Source organism: Hydractinia symbiolongicarpus, chromosome 2, assembly GCF_029227915.1.
Source record: "Hydractinia symbiolongicarpus strain clone_291-10 chromosome 2, HSymV2.1, whole genome shotgun sequence".
Taxonomy (NCBI): Eukaryota; Metazoa; Cnidaria; class Hydrozoa; order Anthoathecata; family Hydractiniidae; genus Hydractinia; species Hydractinia symbiolongicarpus.
In genome coordinates this window covers 23886376-23913343 of record NC_079876.1, presented here as the reverse complement: position 1 = coordinate 23913343, position 26968 = coordinate 23886376, and the positions used below count along the sequence as shown (strand labels likewise).

The window sequence follows — 26968 nt, the reverse complement described above, 5'->3', positions numbered from 1 at the left end:
TTATGCATTTGTCTGTGGTGTGTATGTGAAATATAAACTTATTTTCCACACACAAATATGGAGACACTTACCAAAAGTACGAATTGTGGAGCAACTACACTTCCAACCCGAGCCACCGCTACACACAGACCTACGCATAAGTTGCTATGAAAGAAATAGAAAAATAATATATTATTACTATATGAATATTTTTAAAACAGTTTAAAGAACTTCCATCTACTTATAGAAAGACTGAAAATGCTTGACTGACTCCTACGCTTGATACTGTAATATGCACAATTAGGGAACCAAAAATAGCATTTTTTAATAAAAACAAAATTCTAAGCGATGCCTCCCCCCCCCCCTTCCTCAAGAATAAAAAAACTTACCGAACAGTGGTTGGGAAAAGGTCCACACAATATACGTACACCAAACCAAATGTTGAAGCGAAAAACATTTTCCCTGCTAACAGTAGAGCTGAAAGAACGATGAAGATTAATAAAGATTGTTATTGTCTTAGGAGAAAAGAAGCAGAAAATGTGCATAGACATTAAAAGGAAAGAAATTTGTCATAAAAACTCCAGATAATTTCTTTTGTTTTAACACGCGTGGTAAAAGTTTAACTTTTGGCCAACGACAGCCAAGAATGTGCAAAAAATGCAAAATAAACATTTAAACAGCTTACCGATATGAGTAAAAAACTTGTAGGAAATACAAAGCAAGCTACCACCGATCATAAAAGCCAATATCACACGTCTTTTGCCAAACCTAAGAGTCAATCCATCACCATTTATTCCAATAATTTTAAAGAAAGACCTACTAAAAGCAATGTTAGGCGAGGAAACAACATTAAGTGTTGCAAAGATTTCATAAAGTAAGCCACATCCTTTCATTCATTTTACGAGAAGTATGAACTGCTGAATACAAACCCTTTGCTTTTTCCCTTTTTGAGACTGACGAAAAACAAAAGTTCTACCTATTCAAGATAAAGCCAGCTATCACAACTGGAACAATATCGAAACAAGCTCCGATCGTGACAGCTAAGTACGGATCTGGAGAGACGGATCTCATAGACAGCAATAGTGTGTAATATCCAAACGCTGCTGACGTCCTACGAGTATAAGAAATCAAATACTTATTCTGCGAGAATTCTCTTTAAAAACGCAATGTAAGATCAGTTTATGTTGGGGTTAGAGCGTATTAATATGTACTAACGCTTTTTCTCTTCATCAATAGGCTTTTTGGGTTTGCTACAGTGTTTAGGTCATACAACATAAAACATTCTTTGACATATTGGTTGGAACTTAGTTAGTCTAAGCACTCTTTCCCACTCCCCTACGTTTTTCACCCAACCGATACCTTGTGCTAAGGATGCACGAAAAAAGCGATGCCCAGATCGATACGACATGCAAATTCGCGATTTTTTTGCGGACTTGACTTGGCCTTTCATTATTGTGTAGTTTGTTAGCAGGATATGTGTCATGTCAGAAATAAATGAAAATCGACAAAAGGTAAACAAAATGAAAGAAAATTAAATTACCATGCAAAAAATATAGACAGTAATCTTCTTCGAATCTGTTTGTATGAAAACAACTTTTTTGTTGATATTCGTTTTCTGTTTATCGGTTTCACACCTTTGATAGTTTCGCCACTGTGGATAACTGATAGTGAAGGTAAAGTCACTTTATTCATCTTTGCAGCTTTTGTCAGATATTGATTTAGTAGTTTATACTTTTTATGCGTGGCAAGCCATCGAAATGATTCGGGTAGAAAGCTATAATAAATAAAATATTAAAAACTGCTTTGGGACTAATAAGCTAATTTAAAGCAGGATAACATATACATCCCACATAACAGTCTGCAGACCAGTAAACTATTTCTGAAGCAGACTTACAAATATATCAGGCATAACGGTAGAACCAGAGGTAGAGATGTGTAGAGTTGTGACTGCCACCAACTTTTCGTTGCCCAACATATACCACCTCCAGCAGCAACGGATGTGAGGTAGGAACCAATGAGAAGTAAAGAAAGGTAATTATTATGCTTCTTTGGTGCTAATTCGGGCGTCATCACATACACAATACTGTGGACTCCCTAAAAGAAAATCATAACACACTATGATATAATGAAGTGCGTAAAATAGTACATTAAACTAGTTTTAAGCCTGTGGACTTCCATGTGGAATTTGTTTGTTTCTACTCATAGCTATCATTTTTGCTTCACAAAGAGACAGCAATTAATACAATATAGACTAGTTGTTAGTCCGCGAAGAATGTGAGTATATCACATCAGTTATTTGCAGCTTGACGATTTCATGCGTGGTTAAGTGTAACCCGGGTTTTTGGCTGACAAATAAACAAAAAATAAACAAAGTATTGAGATTTTAAAATTATAAAGCTTTTCATCAGTTTCATTTTAGGGTATATATCAAACCGTGACTTTCGTTCTTTTTTGTCAAGAGTTGCTATACAAACACGTGACGCGTTACAATGACGTGATAAAAATTAAAATTAAAAGAAAATAAATCTTTAGGCTCAGTATATAGCTATGTATTTAGGCTCAGTTCTTGTTTACAAAATGCCCTTTTGCAGTATTATAATCACTTGAGTGAAATAAAATGTGCCTAGCGTATAGATGGATTTTTTATTCCACTACACGGTTGAATAATATAGTTCACATCACTTGAGGATTTTGTGCATGTGCTATCCTTCAGTATTTTATCACCATCAGCGGGAATGAAGCGTTTATATGAATAAATTTCCTCTCACCTACGTATGACCCAGTCAAAATAATTGACATTTCACTTAAGTAGCGAAAACGCTTTTCGCATGATTAAATGTTTTTTTGTACTGTGAGATCTCGGCTAAGGGAGGAAAAAAGAAATAAAGTGTTAAAAAATTAAAGAACGAACTGTGCGGAAAACGACACGTATTGAGTTTTTTATAGATATGTAAAATTCATATACAGAAACAGCTTTAAGTATGCGTATAAATTTACCTTACATGAAAATTACTGTGTATATTGGAAAGCAATTAATTACCTACCAAACTTAATGTCATCTACACATGCGCTTTCAGTAAGGAATTTTTTTTTATATATCCATGCAGCCATTTTTTTTATTTTTATGTTTTTATTACAATGCATCTCCTTTAACAACTTTTTTCGGTATTTATCGAAGTCTATGTTCAGTTACTATTTTTTCAACACGCAAAAGGTTACCGCACGTCATTGGAATAAAAAATATGGATATTGTAGCATTCACATATAAAACGATAAATTTCCACTAGGCGAATTGAATTGCGAATTCACGCCAGCTATATGAATCGTTTGAGTAAATTTTAAACAGTTTCATCTCTTACCGGGGAAATATCTCGCTGTAAACAATTAACCAATCATAACGCACTTATTTGTGTTTATCCTAAAAATTTACTTGACCAATTTTGTTTTTATTTATTAAAAGAATGCCTAAATTAGTATTTCAAATTCGCCACATGTTTCTTTCTTTCTTGCGGAAGTAAGAAAGATATTGCGCAATTATTTTACTGCTAAAATCGTCTTTCACAATTCGTCCGGCAAAAATCCTCTCTAAAAAAAGTATACACCTGCACAATTCATCATTCTGTTCAAATCTGGATGGAAATGAGCTGTTTCATTACAATCAAAGAAGCGGAAATATTGTCAAAATCAATGCATGTTACACTGTAGAAGAACTACTTTGTCCATCACTAACATACTGCCTTGCATTGAGCAGGATTCGATCTGCGGTCCCCAGAACTGGGAGCCGCAGACGAACCCACTACACTACGTGCGGCAATGTGTTAGTGATGAACTCAGATAGTTTATCCGGATGGTGTGTATATGTATATGTGTATATGCGTGTATATGTCAATGCCTGTTTTTTGAAAACACTGCTCCAACATATATTGTTGCTTGTCTGGTGTAGCTGCTTATACAGTGGTTGCTTAAAAACAAGTATGCACCTACACAAGCGAATATACCACCAAAAAAACGCAATAATGTAAACAGGATGAAATTTTTTATCAGTGAAGCAACTGCAAAGAATATAATTGCCAATCCTAACGAGATGAGAAGTACTGGTCTTCTACCATAACGATCAGATACTCGACCAATTGTCCCTCCGCCAATCATCACACCGATGAAATAAACTGTTGTAGATACCATAGGGTAGAAGTTTTTATCGCATACCAAGTTCCACTAAATAAAAAAAAGTCATAATTACTGGTTTAAAGTTCTTAATATTTTTAAAAGTTTCTTTGCAACATTGTCTATAGAAAAAAAATTAAAGCGTGGTTGTATGGCATAGACGCGCATTGACATCATTTCTATTTTACTTGTGTTTGCACGACACAACTTAACAATAAATCCTAGTAAGGAAATTTGCCCATCCTGTCAATATTTTGGCTATAATTTTCTATTACCATTAACTTTTTATCAACAATTTATAAAAATTTAATATGAAGGTTTTACAGATTTTCTTTGGTTTTCTTTTTTTTTTTCTTTCTTTAAACTTTTTTGGGGTTGAAAATTTAACTGTTTGTACATAGGTGAATATTTGTCATAGCACATCCGTGTACCGAAATACGGATGTGCTATGACGAATATTCACCTATGTATACACACCATCCGGATAAACTACCTGAGTTCAACACTAACATATTGCCGCACGAAGTGTAGTGGGTTCGTCTGTGGCTCCCAGTTCTGGGGCCGCGGATCGAATCCCGCTCACTGCCAGGCAGTGTGATAGTGATGAACAAAGTAGTTCTTCTACAATATGATTTACTCTTTGTGTTTTCTAATTTAAGCTGTCATATTTCGTTAAAAGCGACGTCATTCAAATTTTCACAAATTGTACCTTTTTATACTTAATATTTAATGCGCTCTTAGGCGAGTCTCAAATTTTAAAGTTCAACTTAATTTCAACATTCACTTCATTTGCGATATTTTGCGCTGAAGATTCTCAGTTTTTAGCTCAGACGTCCCTAGTTACCTGTTGCCATGGTAGCAATTTCATTAACTTTTCAAGATGTTTTTTTAACGTCAAATTGGATAATAGAAGGACTATAGATTTATAAAGTTCCACTATAGTACAAATGGTGGAGACTTGGCCTCGAAACACTTTTAATCGTGGACAAAATATAATATACCAGTTCAACAGTTTTGAATTCGCCTGTACAAGTGATGACATGGGCTATTTCTACATCCGATCCACGCATCTTGAACTTGTCAAAAGTTCACTTGTCAATATTTACAAATATTGACCTTCGTATTAACCATTTGACTCTTCGGTGTTGTTTAAAAAAATGACGAAAAAATTCCTTTGAATCACTAATTTTGTCCATGATAGCAGTATGAATAAAAGACAGTTTTCATAGCAAAGCAGACATTACCTCAGTCACGATCGTGCTAACATGATAATTCTTGACTTTATCAAAAATCCATTTTTCACATTTTTGTTTGGTACCATTTTGTTTTATTTCACATTTTTCTGCAATGAATAAGTGAGAAGTATTCCGCCACAGCTCACTCGTGTTCGGTCTACCATTTTGCAAAGCACATCTAAATAAAGTTTAGAACTATTTTACTTGAAAAAATATACGTAAGGATTTTTAATACTTTCTGACTAACATTGTCATTTGTTGTTGCTGAGACATTCTCTAATCAAGTGTTTTTATGTTATGTTTTGAAGGAGAAGATTCTCCACTTAAATTGACAATTTAATTTTCTTGTCAAAGTTTGATCATGTAACCGAATATCAAGTTTTTATTAACTCAATCTTCCGTTTTCTTTTTTAAAAGTTGAAGTGCTCAACTGCCCAAACTCATTGTTTTAGACACTTTATGGAGTGCTGTTTGTGACATGTAAGTAAGTAACAGAAAATTTTAATGGGGATTCCATCCTAATGGCTGACTCTTCCTCCTCTCCAACTGTAACTATGTTCAATTACCGCCAGATATACGTATGGCATTGCCCTACCTTGCTTGTCTGGTACACGGTTAGCAGTCAGTAGATGGCAACAACTAACAACACTAAGTGCGCCGGAGTAGGGACTCGAACCTAAAAACCTTATGATTACGGTATGTAAAAATATTACTTTTTCGAACATTCACATATTCTTACCAAAGCACCTCCATTATAAGTAAAAAGAAGTGTATCCATTATTTTGTTAATTTATGTTTGTTGTTAAATTGATCAAATTTATCAAAACTGTATTTACAAACGTTTTGTGTATGCTTGCAAAACATTGTTGTTTTTTTTGCCAGAAAAATATAATATCGTAATTTGTGGACGTCAAACTGCTTTGCATAAAAAGCGGCTTTGTGTTTAAACGTTTTTATCGCTTAAATTAATTCAATCACAAATTATTTTTAAGAATAAGACATGATTTATTTTCCTCATTTAGAGAAAAACCTTATTTTGTTTTACTTCTGCAAATCAATTTTATCGTTCTTTTGGACTTAGACTACATTTTGCATTATTGGTTTTTATTTTGAGTTTCAGCAGTGCTTCTTTTTTCAACTTCCTAATTTCCATGACATACCCCACTTACCGATATGAAGGTGTGATACCCAATGTTGAAGGCAATGACACGTGGTTAAACGCAACGAATGCATTGCAACACCATAAAAGGAGATAACAAATCACGTGGTATCGACCAGGTGAGCCAAGTTTCAATAATACGTCATCTAGCTTGACTTCCTTTTCTGTTACTTTTTCCGTCCTGAAAAAAAAGTTGGTTGGCTTTTACTATATGTTAAGGTAAACATTTTTCAACGTCAATGCACTTTTAAAAGAATCATAAATCACGTTCATAATTTGTAGGAGTTTATCAAGATTTCACTTACCTTAAGTTTCCCTAAAACTAAGAAATTTTGGCACAGTTTCATAGCTGGTATCATGTCGAGAAATATGAGAAAATAAGTGATTTTATTAAAAAACATTACCATTTTGCCGGTAATATCTCCAAAAGTAGTAAATACTGAGCTCTGTAATTCTGCAGGCACAGTTAAATTGAGCAATTGAGATTTGAGCAATCTTTCATGCTTGAGAAAGCATCAATTATTTAAGTATAAAAAAATGCAATTTGTAAAAACCTGAATGGCGCACTTCTTAATTAGAAAACACTACGTAATGAACAAACAGTGAAAATTTGAACTCAAATGAAAGTAAAATCTATAAAAAAGGGACTTTTAATTAATGTTGTGAAGCGATTGGAGAGATCAGCTGATGTAAATTTTTCTAAATACTTGCACTTTAGCTCAAATATATTTAAACTTCTAGGTTACTTAATGTATTAAGACTGGCTAGGACACTGTGACGAGACCATTTTTAGAGCACATCGTATGACTTGTAGATACTTGTGGCTTCGTTGAATTTGGTATTGATAAACTATCTAATGCGGAAACTTTTACCTTCTGCGAATCTTGCATCAAGAGAGTCGAAAGTTCTACGTATAGATTTAAGTCATTTAAATAGGTTAAAAACACGTAAAATAAGGGTGACATTTTTGCGAGAAAAACATTTTCGCCAATTTCACGCTAATTTACGAAAAAGAACCCTCGAAATGTATCTTTACTTCCTGATGCGCAAATGTCTTCTGCGTAATAAATTAAAAAAATGCTTATTCGCAAAAATTAATTATAAATCGTCTTCGGCGAAGTATACCCTTTTGCTTTAAAGGAACTGGGATAGTTAAGAAACTCTTAATAAAAGAAATTCATTAATAGCAAGTTATATATTGTGGTAAAATTAATTTAAACCAATAAACATTCCAAATTACCACGTCTCCTGTGGTCCATTCCAGAATGTAAGCAAACTATTTAGTAACTTTTCATTAAATAATATTCGAAATTCCTATTTTTGAGAGTTGCCGTGGTAACCGTATTACTAATGCGGTACCAGAAAAAAAGTTCTATTTTCTTAAGCATTGTTTTTACTTACCTTTCTGCATTACCCTCTAAATTTAATATTATAAAGTGTGATAAGGGTGTCCCTTTATCAAAAAAATTCTCAAATTTTTTGTTACGCTATATTACTGTCCAATTTCATTAACATAACTTGACCAATCAAAAGTTACTTGAAGTTTAAGCATATTTTCATATTTTGAATCTTAAACGCCTAGTATCAGTGGTATGAAAAAGACTAATAATGACATCTCGAAACTTTAAAAGGTTTGAAAAGATGCATTGTTTAAATACGATACACATGTGTTTGGCATGTTTGATTAAATACTTGAAATTTTCAAATCAGAATGGCAAACTATTTCTTTCCATAGAACCTACGCACACAAATATTTTCCCTTATTATTTTTTTTTCTGATCAATAAACAATAGTCATAAAATAAGTTAATACTAAAAATCTTTCAAATAACCATACAATCGCAAAGCAAAGCCAGCCTGGTGTGGTGTGGGTAAAATAAAAAATAAAAGAGAGAAAAAGGAAAATTATGAAAATACAGCAGTAGTTTCCGAGACAAACAAAAAAGTTACGTAAGTTTCATATAATAACGTTTTTATAACTTTATTTTGTTTTATTTTGACTGCCACACAAGCCTACAGCAAAAAAACACGTGAATTTCATTTGCAAGTCCATAACTAAGCAACAGTTCAGGATGGAAGAGAGAGAAAACAACATTAAATCTCAGCTATATTTGCTGCTTACAAAATGTAAGTCAATTATACGCTCGCTATCTGTCTGTGAGCCAACAGCTGCACCTAGCGATGGGTGGGTTTCCCTGGATTTTTCGACAGATAAATTCTGGTGGGTTTTTTTAAGGACATAATGTTTGTGGATGTTGTTAAACAATGTCTGGTTGACGATCTCCTTACTGAGGTGTATATATTAAAAACATGAATTGTTTCATGCAAAAGAGGCATATTTTATCCTTATATTCGACAAAAACAATCTAAAAAGTTTAGCCAACTTTATTCTTATCTTACTTACTCTATTAATGCATATTCTTCTGAATTTTCATCAAATTCTATCAATTTTTTCTTTTCCATCATCCTTGAAAGAGTCAGTACTTCAATCTGATATAATGTGAAATGGTATATCTTGCAAGATCTTTCAAAAGCATTAAACCTATTTCGTATGCTGCTGGTCTCGATTTAAATCGACTTAAGTACATTGACTTAAATAGACTTGTCCATCCGTAGTAGCATTTGCTAAAAAGGATACAAATGATACGGACTATTAATAAATATATTAACCAAAGTGTTCGTACGTGACTTGACAATTATAACAAATAGAAAAATATGTTATAATCTGACTTCCTACTTCCTCTGTCCCATTCTCCCTACATCTTCCTGCTTGCATGTTTGCCATAAGTTAGTAAGTCAGTAATAAATTTTTGACTTCTCTAAATTGTTAAATTGTTGTTGTTTTGACACCCTGGACTTTCAGGAATTTTAATATGAACAAGTTCTCTTCTAATAAACTTGTTTCTTTGAAAACTTTGGCGTAATTTACGTCAAAAAGAAACGTATTAACATTCTTGCAAGTCGCCATTACTTACATATACATTGACGTAGAATAAAGAAGTCTTGTCCTTTAAACTACAAGAAACAGGATGTAAATTTAAACAGTTCATTATTAAATGACGACCTTATCAGTGAACGTTCCTGGTTCTATAACCTACAATTACAAAAAAATGCTTAGATGGTTAGTTCATGTCACGAATATTCAAAAGGCGTGACATTTTTTCAAAAGGTTATTAAAGAAGTTATTTACTGACGACAAGCCAAAATTCAACTTGTGTGTGTTTGGGGGACAGGTTCTTCGTCAACAAGAAAGAAAAGAAGGATTACATTAGCATCGTCAATGACAACGTCTATCCATAATTAACCCTAAAACCCGCCTCTACCCCAATCTCCCTGATATTGACTGCCTTTCCCTCTCTAAACAACACCTCTGTTGCAGACTGACTGAAACATGAGTTTTAAAATAATAAAAATTTTTTTGCTAAAGTTACCTTATTTGTTTGTTTGTTGTGTTTTTTACGTTATTTACCTTTCGTCGTCGCCAAGGAATACTATTTATTGTGTTTTTGTACCACGACACTAGCTTTGGTGCAAGCATACATGAAGATCTGACCGGTTCAAACAGAAGTGGTTATTGTGAACTAACTGTCGTCATTTTTTTTTTCATTTGGCAACGAGCGGTAGTGCAAAAAAATACCATGAATCGCATGCATAGACTGATATCGTTTGTAGCTAGCTACTCTTGCGTATGTAGCTATCATTTAAGTCATTTTTGCATTCTTTTTGTTTCTGAAACAAAATTAGTGTGTAAATAATTCCTATGAAATTTCGTTTTAACAAAAAAAATGGTTATCTATATTATAATACCCGTATACGTCTGTCTGTCTGTCACGCAAAATGGTACCCGCGGTAGCGAGAAACACGAAATGCGGTTAATAAAGGACGGACAAGCCCGTGGATATATCTACAGGTTACCGACTATTTTACACAAAGAGTGTTAAAGTTATGTAACCTTACTGGAAATTAATCTCATGCAGCTAGAAAGATATTGCAGGGAAAGAAAGTAAAGGGACTTCCTCATAACCCTATTTCCATGTAATTGGTTTAGCCTTGCTATTTTCTTATTCCTTCTAAATAAAATAGAAATAAAATCAGGTAAGTTACTAATATAATGTATATAAAATTAACATTTTTATAGCACTGTATTCATCTTGTGTGTATATATCATTTCATCTTCATTATCATTATCTTTCCATATTCTTATTGCTTGTGTTATGTTTGTGTGTCTTTGTGCTGTCCTTGGCTGTTGTGATTTTTTGGTTCACCTAGTCATGCTGATGAAGCCTGATATTAGCAGAAACAGCAAGAGTTTATAAATACTTGGGTACTTAACATCATGAAAACAAATACTAACAGCAGTGTACGAATAGACCTTTTTGCCATATCCTTTTTCGTTTCGCGAAGTATACATGCCAAAATACCGAATAGCATGAAAACGAGATTACTTAAGAGCAATTCGTAGCGAAGTAGTGCATATAATGGTTTGTTTAATTGCATTATTTGAAAAAAATAGACATACAATTTAACTATATTTACATTTGGTGATAACATGTACACTGGTCTGTTCGAATGGTTGTAAATAGGTATTTAAACTATTTGTTTTTGTACTAGATATATATTTAGCAATATTGGAATCTAAAGTAAACAAATAACAAAAGCAATGTTCAATGTCAACACAACGTTGTAGTTTACAGTTCTCCACCTTCCTCAAAGTAATTGTCACGACATAGCGAGGAGTGATAATTATTGACAAATGTCTTAGTATGTGCTTGGTTTATGACATTTCAAATTCGGTGAATTTGGTTCTGTACTCGAACTCGGCCACCAACAATTAGAGGACGAAGCTGCTTGGTGTGTTCAGATAGACTTCATGCTACGTTCATATGACTATTTCTCAGAGCTTCTTCTCTACACTTAAGCACACTCCAGGTTTTGTGCGGTTTGTATTTACCTGGTATGATCAGTATAAATTCTTAATCGGTCTACCAAAGATACACATGGCTGGTGACAATTTGGTATCTCGGTTTGGCGTATTGCGATGCTGTAGCATGGCAATTTGGAATGTATCCACGTCAAGTTCACCATCGGGTCCATTGTTGTCAGTGATCATACGTTTCACAGTTTTCCCTCCGTTTTCAGCGCGACAGTTACTGTGGAAAATACCACAAATGACAAGCGATAGTGAACATCCCAATCAATTCAATAAGCGTTCAGTGGCTGATGCTACAAATTCACGTCCACTACTGAGGAGAGTTCATCAGGGATGTACGTGACAAATGTTTTGCGCAAACAAGTGATCAAGCTCTTGGCTCCGCGAACTTAACTTTTGACAATTGGCCAGTTAGAGTGCCTATCAACTGACACAAGGTAATAACGACCCTTGTAGTGGACGAAATCAGAGCAGATGAACTGGAAGAGGTACTCAGGATAGACTGGAGGTAGGAGGACACTTGGTTGTGACAGTGTCATGCGATTGCAATGGTTGCAGCTAATTCAGAGTTTGATGATTGCTGGAATGTTGCTCGGCTAAAAAAACAGATGATTTGTCCATGGTAGTCATTGATGTAACTTCTGGGTGAGCATCATGTAGGGCGGTCAGGACATTGGCATGTAGTGCTGGAGGAACGATAATGTGATCCTTGTAAATGGCGACACTATCAATTGTAGAGAGGTTCTCTCTAAGCACATGATATTGCTGCAATTCAGCTGCAAGATCGTGACCGCCAGGCGGTAGGCCTGTTTTAATGAGATCTACGAGGCAACTCATTGCAGAATCACTGTTAGTTTCCAACTGTACTCTCTCCTATGTAACGGATTAAAGAAATACGATGGCAGAGGTAGCAGCAAGCTTCACTCCCTCTTCTGATGCATCATATGTGGTACTTGATGTGTCAAGAGCAAGGGAAAGTCAGACTATAGTAACTTCTGTCGGTATATGTGATGTTCGACTGGAGCAACGTCGTCAGGCAAACGCATCTTCGTTGTTTTATTGGCACCAGTTGGTTGGCGCGATACAGCATCAGGTGCTGGATTTTGCAGTGTTAGTATATAATACATGGTGAAAGAATAACGCAATGTTATTTCCTTTAGGTTGCGTAGTTGGTTGTTTATGCGAAGTTTTGAGGCTTCGAACAATTGTTAAAATTGGTCATCCCAGTAAAAATTCACATTAGGTTTAAACAATTCCTGGAATTGTCATACTGAACGTGTATGTCACCTGATTAATCATCCCGAACCAGGAACAGATGTCGGTGATGTTGCGTAGTGTAGGAAAATCAGCGATTGCTTGCAGGTTTCTCTGGCACAGTCTCACATAGTCTGGTGTGATTTCATAACCAGCAAATTCTACAGTATCGTCACCATGGATGAACTTTTTGGTTTCTGGGTGATACCATTTTTTCCACAAATTTCAAGTCAATTGCATGTTTGGAAGAGGTTGGATCAAGTGTATCTTCCTATAACAATGCATCATCAACAACTTTAATCTTGTTAGCCACATCGGATACAATTTCGTTGAATCGTCGCGAATAACCATCTCCGGAGCCTTGTGGACTAGTACAGTATCAATACCGACCCCAAGGTGTATTAAAGGTGATTTTGTGTCTATCTTCTTGGCAGACGAATGCAGACTTCTTGCTGCTAGGTGGCACGGCTCAGATTTGGTGGAACGAAGACTGAGTGCGGTGTGTCTCGCGTGCAGCATGTGCATTCAGTAGTTGAAAATCGAGAGTGTGTCTGGTATAGCATATTTCTTAGCATTTATAACCAATCGATGGTACCAGGTGACAGATTTTCCACCGACACAAGTTCAAGACACCGAGTTGCACGTCGCGGTCAAGATCAGATTTCACTTCTTTTTGCAAGTGTATCGGTACCGGAATTGGTGTGTAGAACGCAACAGGTTCGACTGCAGGATTGTTGATGAGTTTTAATTATAGATCCTCCGTAGGGTGGAGGGGGTGGTGTCCACAACTCTTGAACGTGCTGGATTGGTAATGCTGTAAAAAGTACTGTTGAATATTTTCATGATTGTCAAGAAAGGCTAGGAACGGTAGCTCAGTTGAAATAGGTGGAGACAAAATTTGTTTAGGACAATAACAGTTTGATTGTTCGAATTCTGAAGTAACTGCGTCAGATTGGCAAGTTTGGTGAGCAATGCCGCGACAACAACAGCATCTAAGTCTGGGGTTGCATATGGACAGTTCACAATTAGCACGTTTTTAAATAATGTTCAATAACGTCTGTAAATGGTGACAATAAGTACTCGAAATAAACCAGATTCCGACATAAATAGGCATTCAAGCCATTTGCTGTTGTACTAGATATATTTAGCAATATTGGAATCTAAAGTAAACAAATAACAAACACAATGTTCAATGTCAACACAACATTTTAGTTCATAGTTCTCTAATTTTCTAAGCGATTCACAGTTTTTCCTCGGGATGTTCTTGCTAATTTTTTTTTTACATTTTCAGCCTCTGTCCTACGTCCTATTTTGCAAAAAAAAATTATTTAAAATTCTAAACTATGTAAAATGCATTTTATAGTTCCCTCTAATTTTTGAGTTCGTTTTATCATTATTGATTTCCGCAAGCGAAGGCGGAATCTTTAAAATCGCCTGAGGAGATAGAGAGATAGGGAGATAGATAGATAGAGACAGCGCAGCTAGGCTGGACGCCCAAAACTTATCCAGGCTAAAGATTTTTTTCTGAGAACGAGGCTAAAATGAGTTTTAAGCCAATAAGAATCCTAACAGTGCAACAGATTATTTTATTATCCAATGAACAATACTTTATTTTAAAGATTATATGCTATCGAAAGTTAACTGTACAATTTTTCAAGCACGTAGACTAAAGCTATATTCAGCAGAACTAATTAATTATTCATGTTTTTATTTTTATTTTTTGAGTTGTATTTTAATATTGCAGGTTAGTTAAGCGCAGGATACACTTGCATAATATCATTAAATATCTATATTATAATGCCCACATACGTCTGTCCGTCCGTCCGTCCGTCTGTCTGCCACGCAAAATGGTAGCTTAGCTGCGCAATAGCGAGAAGCACGCAATGCGGTATAAAAAGGACGGGCGAACCCGTGAATTTTCCACGGGCTAACGACATTCTATAATACAGTTATAATTTTTCTACAATCTCTTTAATAATAGCCGTATTCCGTCTGTCTGTCTGTGTGTCCGCGAAAGCCGTGTCCCGTAACGGAAACACGGAATTTTTAAAATGTGCACGAATATCAAATGCGATATATTTTTATTGACTTTGTTTTGACCGCTCGCGCGTGGAACACCATTCACAACGCCTGATTCTTTAAAAAAAACCCAAGATTTTCGCGACCAGAAAGAATCCAAGATCTTCGCGGAACGAAGGCCATTTTGATAATGGTCGTGTTTGTGGTCAGTGTGTGAGGTTTGTAGGCCTGTTTGACTTTTTTATCTTCTGAAAGCCTTATATATTTGTAATATTTGTTTTCTGTTTGTTTTCAATGTTAGGATAAATATATTGTCACGTTTTTTAGCCACGTACAGATCTTAAACGCACCAGTTTTAGGATGTTTGGCTAGGAACGAAGATTAGCTAGCTATGGCTACTAGCTAGCTAGAGCCTCACTTATTGCTATTCTGTATGGTATAAGAGCTTTTTATCCTAGCCAACATTTATTTTTATGTTGAGGCTGTGGCTATTTAGCTAGCTCCTTAAAAAGTGAAAGTATAAAAATGCAGTTTGGCTACAACAATATTCTTAAGCAATATATAATTTTTATGCTAAATGCAGTTAGCTAGCTAGGTATAGCTACATATTTTATTATTTTTCTGCAAACTTTTTCTGCAAATGAAATGGCTGAGCGATTGTTTTGGCTGGACGAGTAACGACAGGCTGTTCCCTGTGTTTTTATTTAAACCAAAGTTGCAATGAACATTTTTGGAAAAGGGTAATACGCCTTATGCGCCTGTTCAACTGTGTTTAACTGTACTAAGCGGTTAGCCCAGTGTTAAAAACAGACTGTTTTTTGTAAAAGGCTGTTACGCCTATGGGCATGTGCAACACCGTTTACCTGTATATACTAAGGTCAGGCCACCACTGTGACAATTAATTTTTAAACTTTCTTGGGAATCACGCCTGGACTAACCGCTCAGCCCTGTGTCTGCGAGAAAGTTTTTTCAAAAGGGTATTATTACTATACGCTGTACAACACGGTTTAACTGTACTAAGCGCTCAGCCCAGTGTCACGATTAATTTTTTAACTTTTAAAAAGACTTTTCCACAAAATAAAATAATATTGACCGATTGTTTTTGCTATGATGGAGTAACAACACTTTGTAAACTCTGTTTTTATATTAGTTATCGTTGCGGGAAAGTTATTTTTTGAAAAATATGTTACAGTCGCACACTATAATGTTGTATGCGCTTCAAATGATTAACGACATACTGTATACCTGTACTAAAGCGCTCCACCTGATCTGCGGGACAGTTTACAGCTCTTATTAAGCGCTCCACAGAGTGTTCAATGCCGGATCACACCTTTACTCGTGGCTTAACCCGGCGTTTCGACGCCGGGTTTCCCGGCTATCTATATTATAATACCCGTATACGTCTGTCTGTCTGTCACGCAAAATGGTAGCTTAGCTGCGCAATTGCGAGAAGCACGCAGTGCGGTATAAAAAGGACGGGCGAACCCGTGGATTTTCCACGGGCTAACGACTAGTATACTTATAATTTGTTAAAATATCGTTATAATTTCATTTAATTTCATAACATCGTTGCCACAACAACGCTAGCAGATAATAGATGTGTTGTCACATAAACAAAAGGCATTCGAAACCAGATCACCAACAATATTATTAAAATCAAACTCGTTTGATTTTATTCAAATATTACAGCCATGCAACAAATTATGAGGTTATGACGCACATGTCAGCTGTTGAAATTATACATTTTATAGCTATACTATAAGAAATTATAAGAAATTATAAGAAATTATAACTCTATTTTAAACATATTTTAAGAATTTATATTGATATTATAAGTTATATTTCAGTGATATTGTACAAGTGTATCAGGCCCTTTACAATAATAATTGAGAATACTCAATGATTTGTTTACCCCATAATTCTCCGTTTTCAAGATCAACTTCAAATTTTAAGATCTCTTAGGCTAATGGCGGAAATCTTCAAGCCTCTAGGCTTCTTGTATATTTTTTACATGTTTTTTAAAACTTGTAAAAGACTCCAATTTACCATAAATCACTCTTTTAATAGCGATCATGCGTTCGCAGCCATCTTTGAAATAATTAAACATTGCATCATACCGCAGCACGTAAACCAATCACATTTAATAAAGATTGTTCACACAATCCGCAGGAATGTGTGTTTGGTTTAGCGTTTAGCCTTTTTTCTTCTCCGGATAAAAAATGAACACAAATGAATCTTTTACACGGAGCCAGCTCTTATGCATTCATACGTAAAGTTCTTAGCATATTTTTTCCCCGAACTAACTTTCGTTTACTGCAAGGCCAGGTTTTGTTCGTAAATCGACAAAAAACTTGAAGAAAGTTTTCGGTAGAGCTTTAGTTAGCAAATAAATATTGTTGACATTCAAAGGTTCAAAAGATATGAAAAGATACAGCGGTTTATTGTAGTGATATAGTCTATTTAAGCTGTACTGGATCCTAGTTAGGATGTCACGTCACGTGATACAGCCTTTTTAAGCGACCATTTTTTAAATTTAAAATTTAGCCGATCTCCGGGATGCTAGACTGAAATACACTATCATTTTTCAATGATTTTGAAAATGATTGAAAAATCATAGTGTATTTCAGCCTTAAAAACTAATGTATTGGAGATGTTTATATGCACGTAAATATTGGATTTATTCAGTTAGATAGAAAGATGCTAAAGTTCAGTTAAATGTGTGTTTTAGACGTTCAAAGTTTTGTACATCTTAATTAAGCTGTAAAACGCTTAATTAGACGGTATCATGCATCCAAATTAAACTGACATCCAAATTAAGCTGTACAGCTTAATTAAGAGGATTTCCCTGACTGATACTGCCCCTAATTAGCATAGGTAGTAGCTAGCTAGGCTATAGCTAGCTATAGGCTAATTAGCAGAATAATCTAGACTAATTTGGATAACGAATTCCTAATTAAGCTAACAGATTCCAAATCATGGAATCCTATTTTTGCTAATCATTTGTTTTCCACCAATTTTAAAGCATACGTGGCTTGAATCACTTACAGAAAATCGCTTAAATAAGTGAAATAGAACCAATTTTTCCTATGCTTTTTCTAAATTATGTACATAGCTACTACACAGAGCTTAAGGCTGAAATACATTATCATTTTTTAATGATCATTTTCCAATTATCATCGAAAAATGACAGTGTATACAGGAAAGAATGTCATTTTATACTTTCACTTTTTTAGGAGCTAGCTAAATAGCCACAACATAAAAATGAATGTTGGCTAGGATAAAAAGCCCTAATAACAAACAGAAGAACAATAAGTGAGGCTCTAGCTAGCTAGCTAACCTTCAAAATCTTCGTTCCTAGCCAAACATCCTAAAACTGATGCGTTCAAGATCTCTATGTGGCTAAAAAACGTGACAATATATTTATCCTAACAATGAAAACAATCAGAAAACAAATATTACAAAAATATAAATCTTTCAGAAGATAAAAATATCAAATAAACCTTATAGCTTGACCATACCCGACCATTCTTAAAATCAAAATGGCCTCCGTTCATTCAGCTGCGAAAATTTTACTTTGTATTTTTAAGAATCAAAATGGTCTTTGTTCATTTTATTCAACCGCGAAAATATATGGATTTGTTTTTTTACGCGAAAATATTGGATTCTTTTTGGTCGCAAAAATCTTTGATTGGTTTTTATAGAATCAGGCGTCTTGATTGGTATACTACGCGCGAGCAGTGGAAACAAAGTCGGTAAAAATATATCGCATTTAATAGTGGCTCCTTTAAATTCACCCGTTGCAACAAAGTGAACAAAAATATATCGCATTTGGTATTGGTGCGCATTATAAAAATTTCGTTACAGGACGCAGCGGGAGAACCCGTGGAAATATCCACGGATTCTCCCGCCCTTTATATTTAACCGTTGCAACAAAGTGGATAAAAATATATCGCATTTGATATTCGTGTTTCCGTAACATCATTCTCTAGCTCATCGGGGGGGGGGCGCAGAGACAGACAGACGAAGGCTATTATTATAGAGACTAGTCGTTAACCCGTGGAAAAATCCACGGGGCCACCCGTCTTTTATATTAACCCGTCGCAAGAAAGTGGATAAAGATAAATCGCATTTGATTTTCGTGCGCATTTTAAAAATGCGCTTTTGGTTAAACCCAAAATAGAAACCTGCAGTAATATTGTTAAAAAATGAAGAAACTAAAAGGTTTGCCCGTCCTTTAAATTCACCCCAACCTCGTCCCCAGGACTATTTGCTTCTCAACGGCGCTTTCTGATAGTTCTAGCGAAATAGTACGGTAAAAGATGCTGGGTTCGAGCTTGAATTCACCCGTCACACAAATTTCGTGTTTTTGTTACGGGATGCGGCTTTCCCGGACAAATAGACAAAATACGGCTATTATAATAGAGATGTGGAAAGAAGTAAAATGGCCTTTCTGTAGTAAGTAATGTCTGGCTGATAATAAATTAAATATAAAAGTTAAAAGCCTCACCAAGATTTTCAAAAATTAAGAGAAAAGTTAAGCAGGTTTAATAGTTTACACTGGGATTGAACTTTGTACTCTCGCTATTTTAATGTTTACAGATTGTGGCACGATCTGTTTTTTTACCTTGGTTCATTGTTTCAGAGCGAGGGAAGTTATAATCATGTCAGTGAATTCTATTACAACAGTTAATTGGTATGGTTCAGAAGTGAAAACGACACAAAGTAGTTGTAGAAAATGTATTCTTAAATAGTTTGCAGTTATATTTGGGGTATGGGTTGAGGTGCTAGGGCTTCGTTATAAATTAATTACTGAAATAAATTACTGACATTGTAACAGGACGATTGACAAATTACTGACATTGTAACAGACAAGACAATTGGCACTACATGCCTTAGACTCTTGACACTTATATGTCTATTATGGTGAGTGTTTATCGTACCAGTTGGCACACGGGCTTCTTTTTACTGCACCATATGGCCACTGGCTTCTTTTGACATTTTGACAACCGACTTTTTACAGTACATGACAATTAATGTCAATTAAACGTTTGTCTCATTACAACAGACTGAAATGAACTGACACGCTCTACACAAAAACTTAAGTAACCCTATCACAAAATAGACATCTGCACCTAAACCGGCTGACGAAAGAAGCCCAGCACCTCCAAATTTCCCCAAATTGAAAAACCAAGAGTTGACTTCTATGTGGTCTTCTATAAGTACGACATTAGCTACATACTATGATGTAACACAACACGTAATTATAAATAAATATCTGTATAAATAAGCTGCTGTCATATTGAAAAATATACAAACGATAGTGCAACGTTTATAGTATCCTTGCAGGCATTGAAAACTCGAAATTTGTATATGTTAGAGGATTGTAATAACCTACATACTATACAAGTTAAACTCACCTTAAAGCACAGACTTAATGTCCCAGATTTTTGGCAGTCCATTTAACTCTGCTATGCAAGGGGACCATTCTGTCAAAACGTTTTCCGACAGATGATATACCTTCTGTAGCAATCACTACTCCAGCGTCCAATAATCTTAATAGCCGAACCGAGTATCCCGCAGGAAGCTGCAGCCGAAGCGCCACCAATGCGAAAACTATGCGTGTTAATGTTAATTTTGTTAGGCAAGCTTATTGTTAGAAATGAAGAAACAAACTTTCGGGTAACAAACATTCCCTCCCTAAACATGAACCAGGGCCCTACTTTAGTTCCTCTGAATGCTAGGTAAGGACAAAGACAGCCTCCATTTTTCGCTAGGCGAATCTTGCACCCTAGCCTAAACGGGTCTGTTTTAGAGCACTTAAGGTTAATTACAGCAGGTGAACCACACGTTGAAAAGGTGTGAGATGGTTTCTGTATCAAAAGTGAACGTGGATGGGCAAACATACTCTTACAACCTTTACAGGCCAAAAAATACTACTAAGATAAGACAAGTCCACATTGCTTTGTCGTGGTTGGAAAACAGAGTTTTTAATAAACATTATCATTTTACGCAGATCAGGTGGGGGTAATTGATAGTCTCTGAGAAGGAGAATTTGGATGAAATTTTCTAATGCCACGCAAAACATAATACAGGTGACCCGTGCCGGCTATATTCGTGTTAAAGCCACGTATTACACGTACTGAACACCGCGAAGATAGACTTTAATGGTAGCAAATTCGACGCGTCTTTCCAAATATGTCACAAACAGTTGAAGTGTTAATTTCTTCAGAGGAAAGGTAGGTACGGATGTAGCTTCTCAAATTTTTTTTAAACGAGAGATATCCTGACCAATATGTTGCCCTGGTGTTTGTTATAATGGACGAGTTTAAATAATGACTTTAATCTCTTTGAAGAGTTGTAGTATCGATGAAGGAATTGGTGTTGGATTTGCTTCGGCTTTTGGGCATAGACGTTTGAAGTGATCTTATGCAGATATTTTGTCTCGATTGCAGGTACAAACCTGCAATCGAGACAACAGCTGTAATGAAATCATCTAAATAATGTAAGAGATTTTTGACAAAATAAATCCACAATAATATCCACTTAGAATATCAGCAAATTTTTTAAAGATGAAAGGAGAGGAACGCCCACTAAAAGAAAAAACTACGTCAAAAAAGTATCTTCCCTTCCACTTATAACCTAATAGGCGCCTAATAACTTAGTATCACTAGGATGCACAATGTACGGTGTTAAAGCATGCTTTATGTCCAACTACGCCATGTAACAATTTCTACCCAACCTTTTAACCATTTCAACCGCATCGTCAAATGATGAGTAGGAAACCGAATAGTCCTTATTGGTAATGCCATCGTTAACTGAATGTCCATGTGGTGAAAAAAGGTATAATACCACTCGCACAGTCCCATTCTTTTTTGATGCAGCAACCAGGGGAGAACAATACAATTTAAATCGCCTCATCAACTTTGTTTTCATACTCTATGGAAGATTTGTTGTTACTTCTGCATGAGTTCAACTCATTGTCCTAAAACCAAGTTTGAATCCATATCTAAAACCTGATACAATAAACCGCACTAATGTTTTGTTTGGATGACCAGTCAAGAAACTCTCCAATACGTCAACTTTAACCGGGGTTGTGACAAGCGATTTTACAGGAAAAAATTCATTTGGTACTTGGCCTAGAGGACCTGAGTGTGCGATGGATTGCTGGGTGTCCTGACGATCCACAGGAAAAATGCCTGTGAGAGTAGGCGCATGGGGTAAATGTCCAACTGAGTCCTCTATTAAATTTTATGCACCGTGGTTGCTGGGATTTACTTCAAAACTGCTGGGTGACATTCCGAAACTGCTGCTTATCGGCCTTCCTAAACCGCCCACTTTGAGTGAGGCATTGGTTAGCGAAGTGCCCTTTTTCATTGCAGATAAAACATGCATAGCTCAACCTGGAGGATGTAGATAAAGATGATCCCCAAGCAACAGCACCCCTTTTGGCAACACAGGAGAACCTCTAAGGTGTTGGTTGTATAGCAGGTCATCGATAACATGCCACTCCTTGCCGGTATCATTTGCCAGATGCATTATGTGCAGTTGGTCAAAGGCATATACATATGACAAAATATACTGGTTGGCAAATTGGGCGATGTACGTCTGATATCTGACTAACTGCTGAGCTAAGTGTGGTGAGTACTGGAGCATACAACTAAAATAATAGCTCCGAGCCAAACTCCACAAAGCATAATCCTTAATACGAGACTTAGTTACATTTTTTCTACACACAGCTAATGTGGGTATGCCATCCACGGTACGCATCCTCATCTCGTACTCACCTCCATCATTCATGGGCAAGGACGACAAGGACGTTGAGTCATTGGGCGATGGAAGCAATAAATAGTCAGAATTTACATACTCACTGGCCTTAATTTTCTCTAAAATTCGCTTAGGAACTGGAGGGAGAGAAATTAATAAAGTTACCACCCCTGCAGACAAACACGAAGTAGCAAAAGTTAAAGCATTAATAGTGAGGTCAGCAACTGAACGACCTGTGACTGACACGCCATCTTTGAGATTGGCATGTGCCACAAAACCGGCTGTCGGAGATCGCTGGGGAGAATCACGAAAAGATGGCTAACTTGACTGTGGACGGTAAATCCAAGCTTCCTGCTGTGGCAGTATTTTTTGTTTTTTAAATTTGTTTTGAATCTCATTCCTCAAAAAAGACTTAAGTTCGTGTGCCAAATTATTTTTCTTCTTAAATTTAGCTTTTAAAGATTTTTTCTTTGTTTCTGAAGAGGAGCCATGTGATATGAAACTGATGTCTTCCTCACCGCCTTCTGCAGAATTCGCCTCGTACTCGTCGCATTTCTGTCGAAGGTTTTTGATATTGTGTTCTGGTAGGCTTTTTGCCTCCTGAATTTTTTTTTGAAACAAGGAATGTGATATCTTGCAATGTTTTACCTTCAGTTGAAATTTGAAAGGATTTCGCAAACATAGTTAGAGTTTCAAAGCCTAACTCTGACCACTCGTCAACAGTTCTAAGATGAGGCTCAGCCATCATTTCGTCGTATTTTTTAGATGACATTAAGTAATATGTAAATTGAGCAATTTCAGACCAATGTTAACAAGCAACCACATTCTGAATGTGTTTTGCCAAACGTCTGAACTGTTCAAGAGCAAGAGGCTTACTGTGTTTTACTCCATATATATACCCCTGCTTGTGGTATTGACCTATGACCTTAAGTAACAAGCTTAAGGCAGTCTATTTTTTGGATAAATTAAGATAGTGTTGACTATTAGTCATAGGTCACCAACACACTTGTAAAATTAATAATACAGAATGACAAAACACTAGTGAACCTGGTTAGCCTTATACTAGGAGTCAATGGAGACACACATTTCCTTCTGTAACCCCAATTAACATGTGCTAAACTTTTAGTTCCGCACCATTAAATTTTATGCTCATACAATTAGGAGGAGGCTTTATTTAAACAAGACTTTAAAATAATAGCATCTGTTAGTTCCCATGGACTTAATAGAACATACTAAACTAGTTGTTGGTCTGTGGAATAATTCACTGGTTTGCCCGTTCTTTTTATACCGCATTGCGTACGTCATGCTACTTGCGGTACCATTTTGCGTAACAGACAGACATACATATACGGTATTATAACACACACTAGCCGGTAAACCCGGCGTCGACGCCGGGGTAAGCCACAAGTGAAGGTGTGACCCAGCGTTGAAGATTCTGTGGGGCGCTTAATAAGAGTCGTAAACTGTGCCACACGGTGAGATGGAGCGCTTTGGTACAGGTATGCAGTATGTCCTAAATTAAGTGAAGCGCATACACCATTGTAATGTTGCGACTGTAACATATTTTTCAAAAAATAACTTTCCTGCAACAAAAGCTGAAATAAAAACAGGGTAAGCCACAAGTCAAGGTGTGACCATGCGTTGAACGCCCCGAGGAGTGCTTAATAAGAGTCGTAAACTGTGCCACACGGTCAGGTGGGTGCTTTGTGCAGTATGCCGTAAATCAAGTAAAGCGCATACACCATTATAGTGTTGCAACTGTCACATATTTTTCAGAAAGTAACTTTCCCGCAAGAAAAGCTAATAAAAACAGAGTTTACAAATCGTTGTTACTCCGTCATAGCAAAAACAATTAGTCAATATTATTTTATTTTGCGGAATAAGTTAAACAGTGGTAAACAGTGTTGCACACCCGTACAGACGTGATTCCCGAGAAAGTTTAAAAAATAATTGTCACAGTGGGCTGACCCCTTAGTACAGGTAAACCACATCACACATGCTCTAAGCGTAACAGCCTTTTCCAAAAAAACAGTCCATTGTTAACACTGAGTTTAACACTTAGTACAGGTAAAATGTGTCGCACATGTCGCACATTAATGGCATTTCCAAATTACTTCAGTTTAAATAAAAACACAGGAAACAGACCGTCGTTTAACAACACGGGATGGGCACATAGCACAGGTACTCTGTGTCTCATTAATAAACTTTTGACTTTTGCTAAATTTTTTATTACAGTAAAGTGGTAGCTAACTACTTAATTGCATTTAGTATGAGAAAGATTACTTAAAAATTCTGTTGCAGCCAACTGTATTTGGTTACTTTTACATTTTAGCTAGAGGTAGCTAACCCCAGTTTACAACCAAGTAAAAATCAGATTGGCAAAGTTAACACAAAAATCAGAAATGTTAGCTAACATCTACGTTGGTAGCCAGAATCTTAAAATTGGTTTTGTTTAAGATTAATATATGGCTAGAGAACGTGACAGTAAGAGGCAAATAAAACTAATACAAATCTTTAGGTGGCTGAATAGGTAGCTTAGCTAGTAGTTGGTAGCCAGAATCTTGAAATTGGTTTGTTTAAGATTGATATATGGCTAGAGAACATGACAGTAAGAGACAAATAGAACTAATACAAAGCTTTAGGTGTCAGGTGGCTGAGCTAGCTAGCTAGCTAACTTTAACATAAGGTGAATAAAAATGTAAGCAAACAAAAAAAATACATGAAAAGAAGTTTTAAAAGAAACAGCAATCTTGTTAAAATACATATAGAAGCAACACATAGCAAAAAATAACGCAAACAGTTCAAAAACTTTCCATTCTTCAGCGCTGAGTTGGTCAGATCTGCTTGCCAAATTTCGGACTGACTGAGGGCAACGTAAAAATTGTTGCTAACGAATATAAAGAGCTTTAGTTCCTGATTGGTCAATTATATAAAACTTTGCTCCTGATTGGACCTTCATTTTAGCGGGAATCGTCCCTGTGCCAGCGGAGGCCCGACGGGTTTCTCGCCCTTGCGTATTTTGTATTTCGTGCGTGGCTAACACAAGTCGCTTTTGACGCACGAACAGACAGACGACGGCTATTATTATAGAAACTAGCCGGGAAACCCAGCGTCGAATCGCCGGCATGAGCCACAAGTAACTGTTGCTGAACGCCCTAAGGAGCGCTTAAAAAGAACTGCAAACTGTGCGACACAGTCAGGTGGAGCGCTTTAGTACAGGTATGCAGTATGTCGTAAATCAAGTGAAGCGCACACACCATTATAGTGTTGCGACTGTAACATATTTTTCAAAAAATAACTTTCCCGCAACAAAGGCTGAAATAAAAACACAGTTTACAACCGTTGTGACTCTGTCATGGCAAAAACAATCGGTCAATATTATTTTATTTTGCGGAATAAGTTTTTGTAAATGTTAAAAAATTAATCATGACACCGGACTGAGCGCTTAGTACAGTTAAATAGTGTTACAGGTGTATAGGGATAATACCCTTTTGAAAAAAACTTTCTTGCAGACTTAAATGAAAACACAAGAAACAGTCCTTCGTTTCTTGCACAGGGCTAAGCGGTTAGTCCAGGTAAACATTGTTGGACATTCGTACAGGCGTGATTCCCAAGACAGTTTAAAAATTAATTGTCACAGTGGGCTGACCTGCATAGGCGTAACAGCCTTTTCCAAAAACAGGCTATTGTTAACACTGAGCTGACCGCCTAGTACAGTTAAACAGGTGTGAACAGTACCCTTTTCCAAAAAAACTTTATCACAACTTCAGTTTAAATGACAACACAGGAAACAGCCTGTCGTTACCCCTCCAGCTAAAGCAATTGCTCAGCTATTTTATTTGCAAAAACATTTTTAAGAAAATAATTAAAGATGTATAGCTACCTAGCTAAACTGCATCTAGCATAAGATTTATTGCTGAGAATATTGCGATTTTGATAGCCTAACTGAATTTTTATACTCTCACTTTTTAGGTAAATATATGAGATAGCTAAATGGCTATATCCTCGACATAAAAATAAATGTTGGGTTGGAGAAAAACCTCTTATACCAAACAAAATTAGTAAAAAGTAAGGCTATTAGCTAGCTAGCCTTCAAAATATTCGTTCCTAGCCAAAAATCCTAAAACTGGGGCGTTTAAGATCTGTAAGTAGCTAAAAAACGTGACAATATATTTATCTTCACATTTTAGAACATAAAAAAAACAAATATTACAAATATAAAAAGCTTATAGAAGACAAAAAGGTGAAACAGACTTAGAAACAACACTGACCACCATTACTTTTTAAAAACTAAAATGGCCATCATGTTTCTTCGTTGGCATGTCTAGGCCGCGAAAGTCTTGATTGGTTTTTCAAAGAATCAGGCGTTTTCGTATACACGTGCAAGCGGTCAAAACAAAGTCAGGTAAACTGTCAGTAAAACCATCCTATTTGTTTTCTGTGGCTCCTGAGCGGAATCGGCGAT

General features: G+C 36.0%; 1 protein-coding gene across 1 annotated transcript; it reads right to left on the bottom strand.

The window, feature by feature from the left end:
* Positions 1-951: 951 nt before the first annotated feature.
* Positions 952-2049, bottom strand: LOC130629992 (solute carrier family 22 member 4-like). Its single transcript, XM_057443390.1, has 3 exons — positions 1874-2049; positions 1520-1753; positions 952-1090 (listed from the first exon to the last, which is right to left on the bottom strand). The coding sequence occupies exons 1-3, from the start codon at positions 2047-2049 to the stop codon at positions 952-954; spliced, it is 549 nt and encodes a 182-aa protein (XP_057299373.1).
* Positions 2050-26968: the final 24919 nt, after the last annotated feature.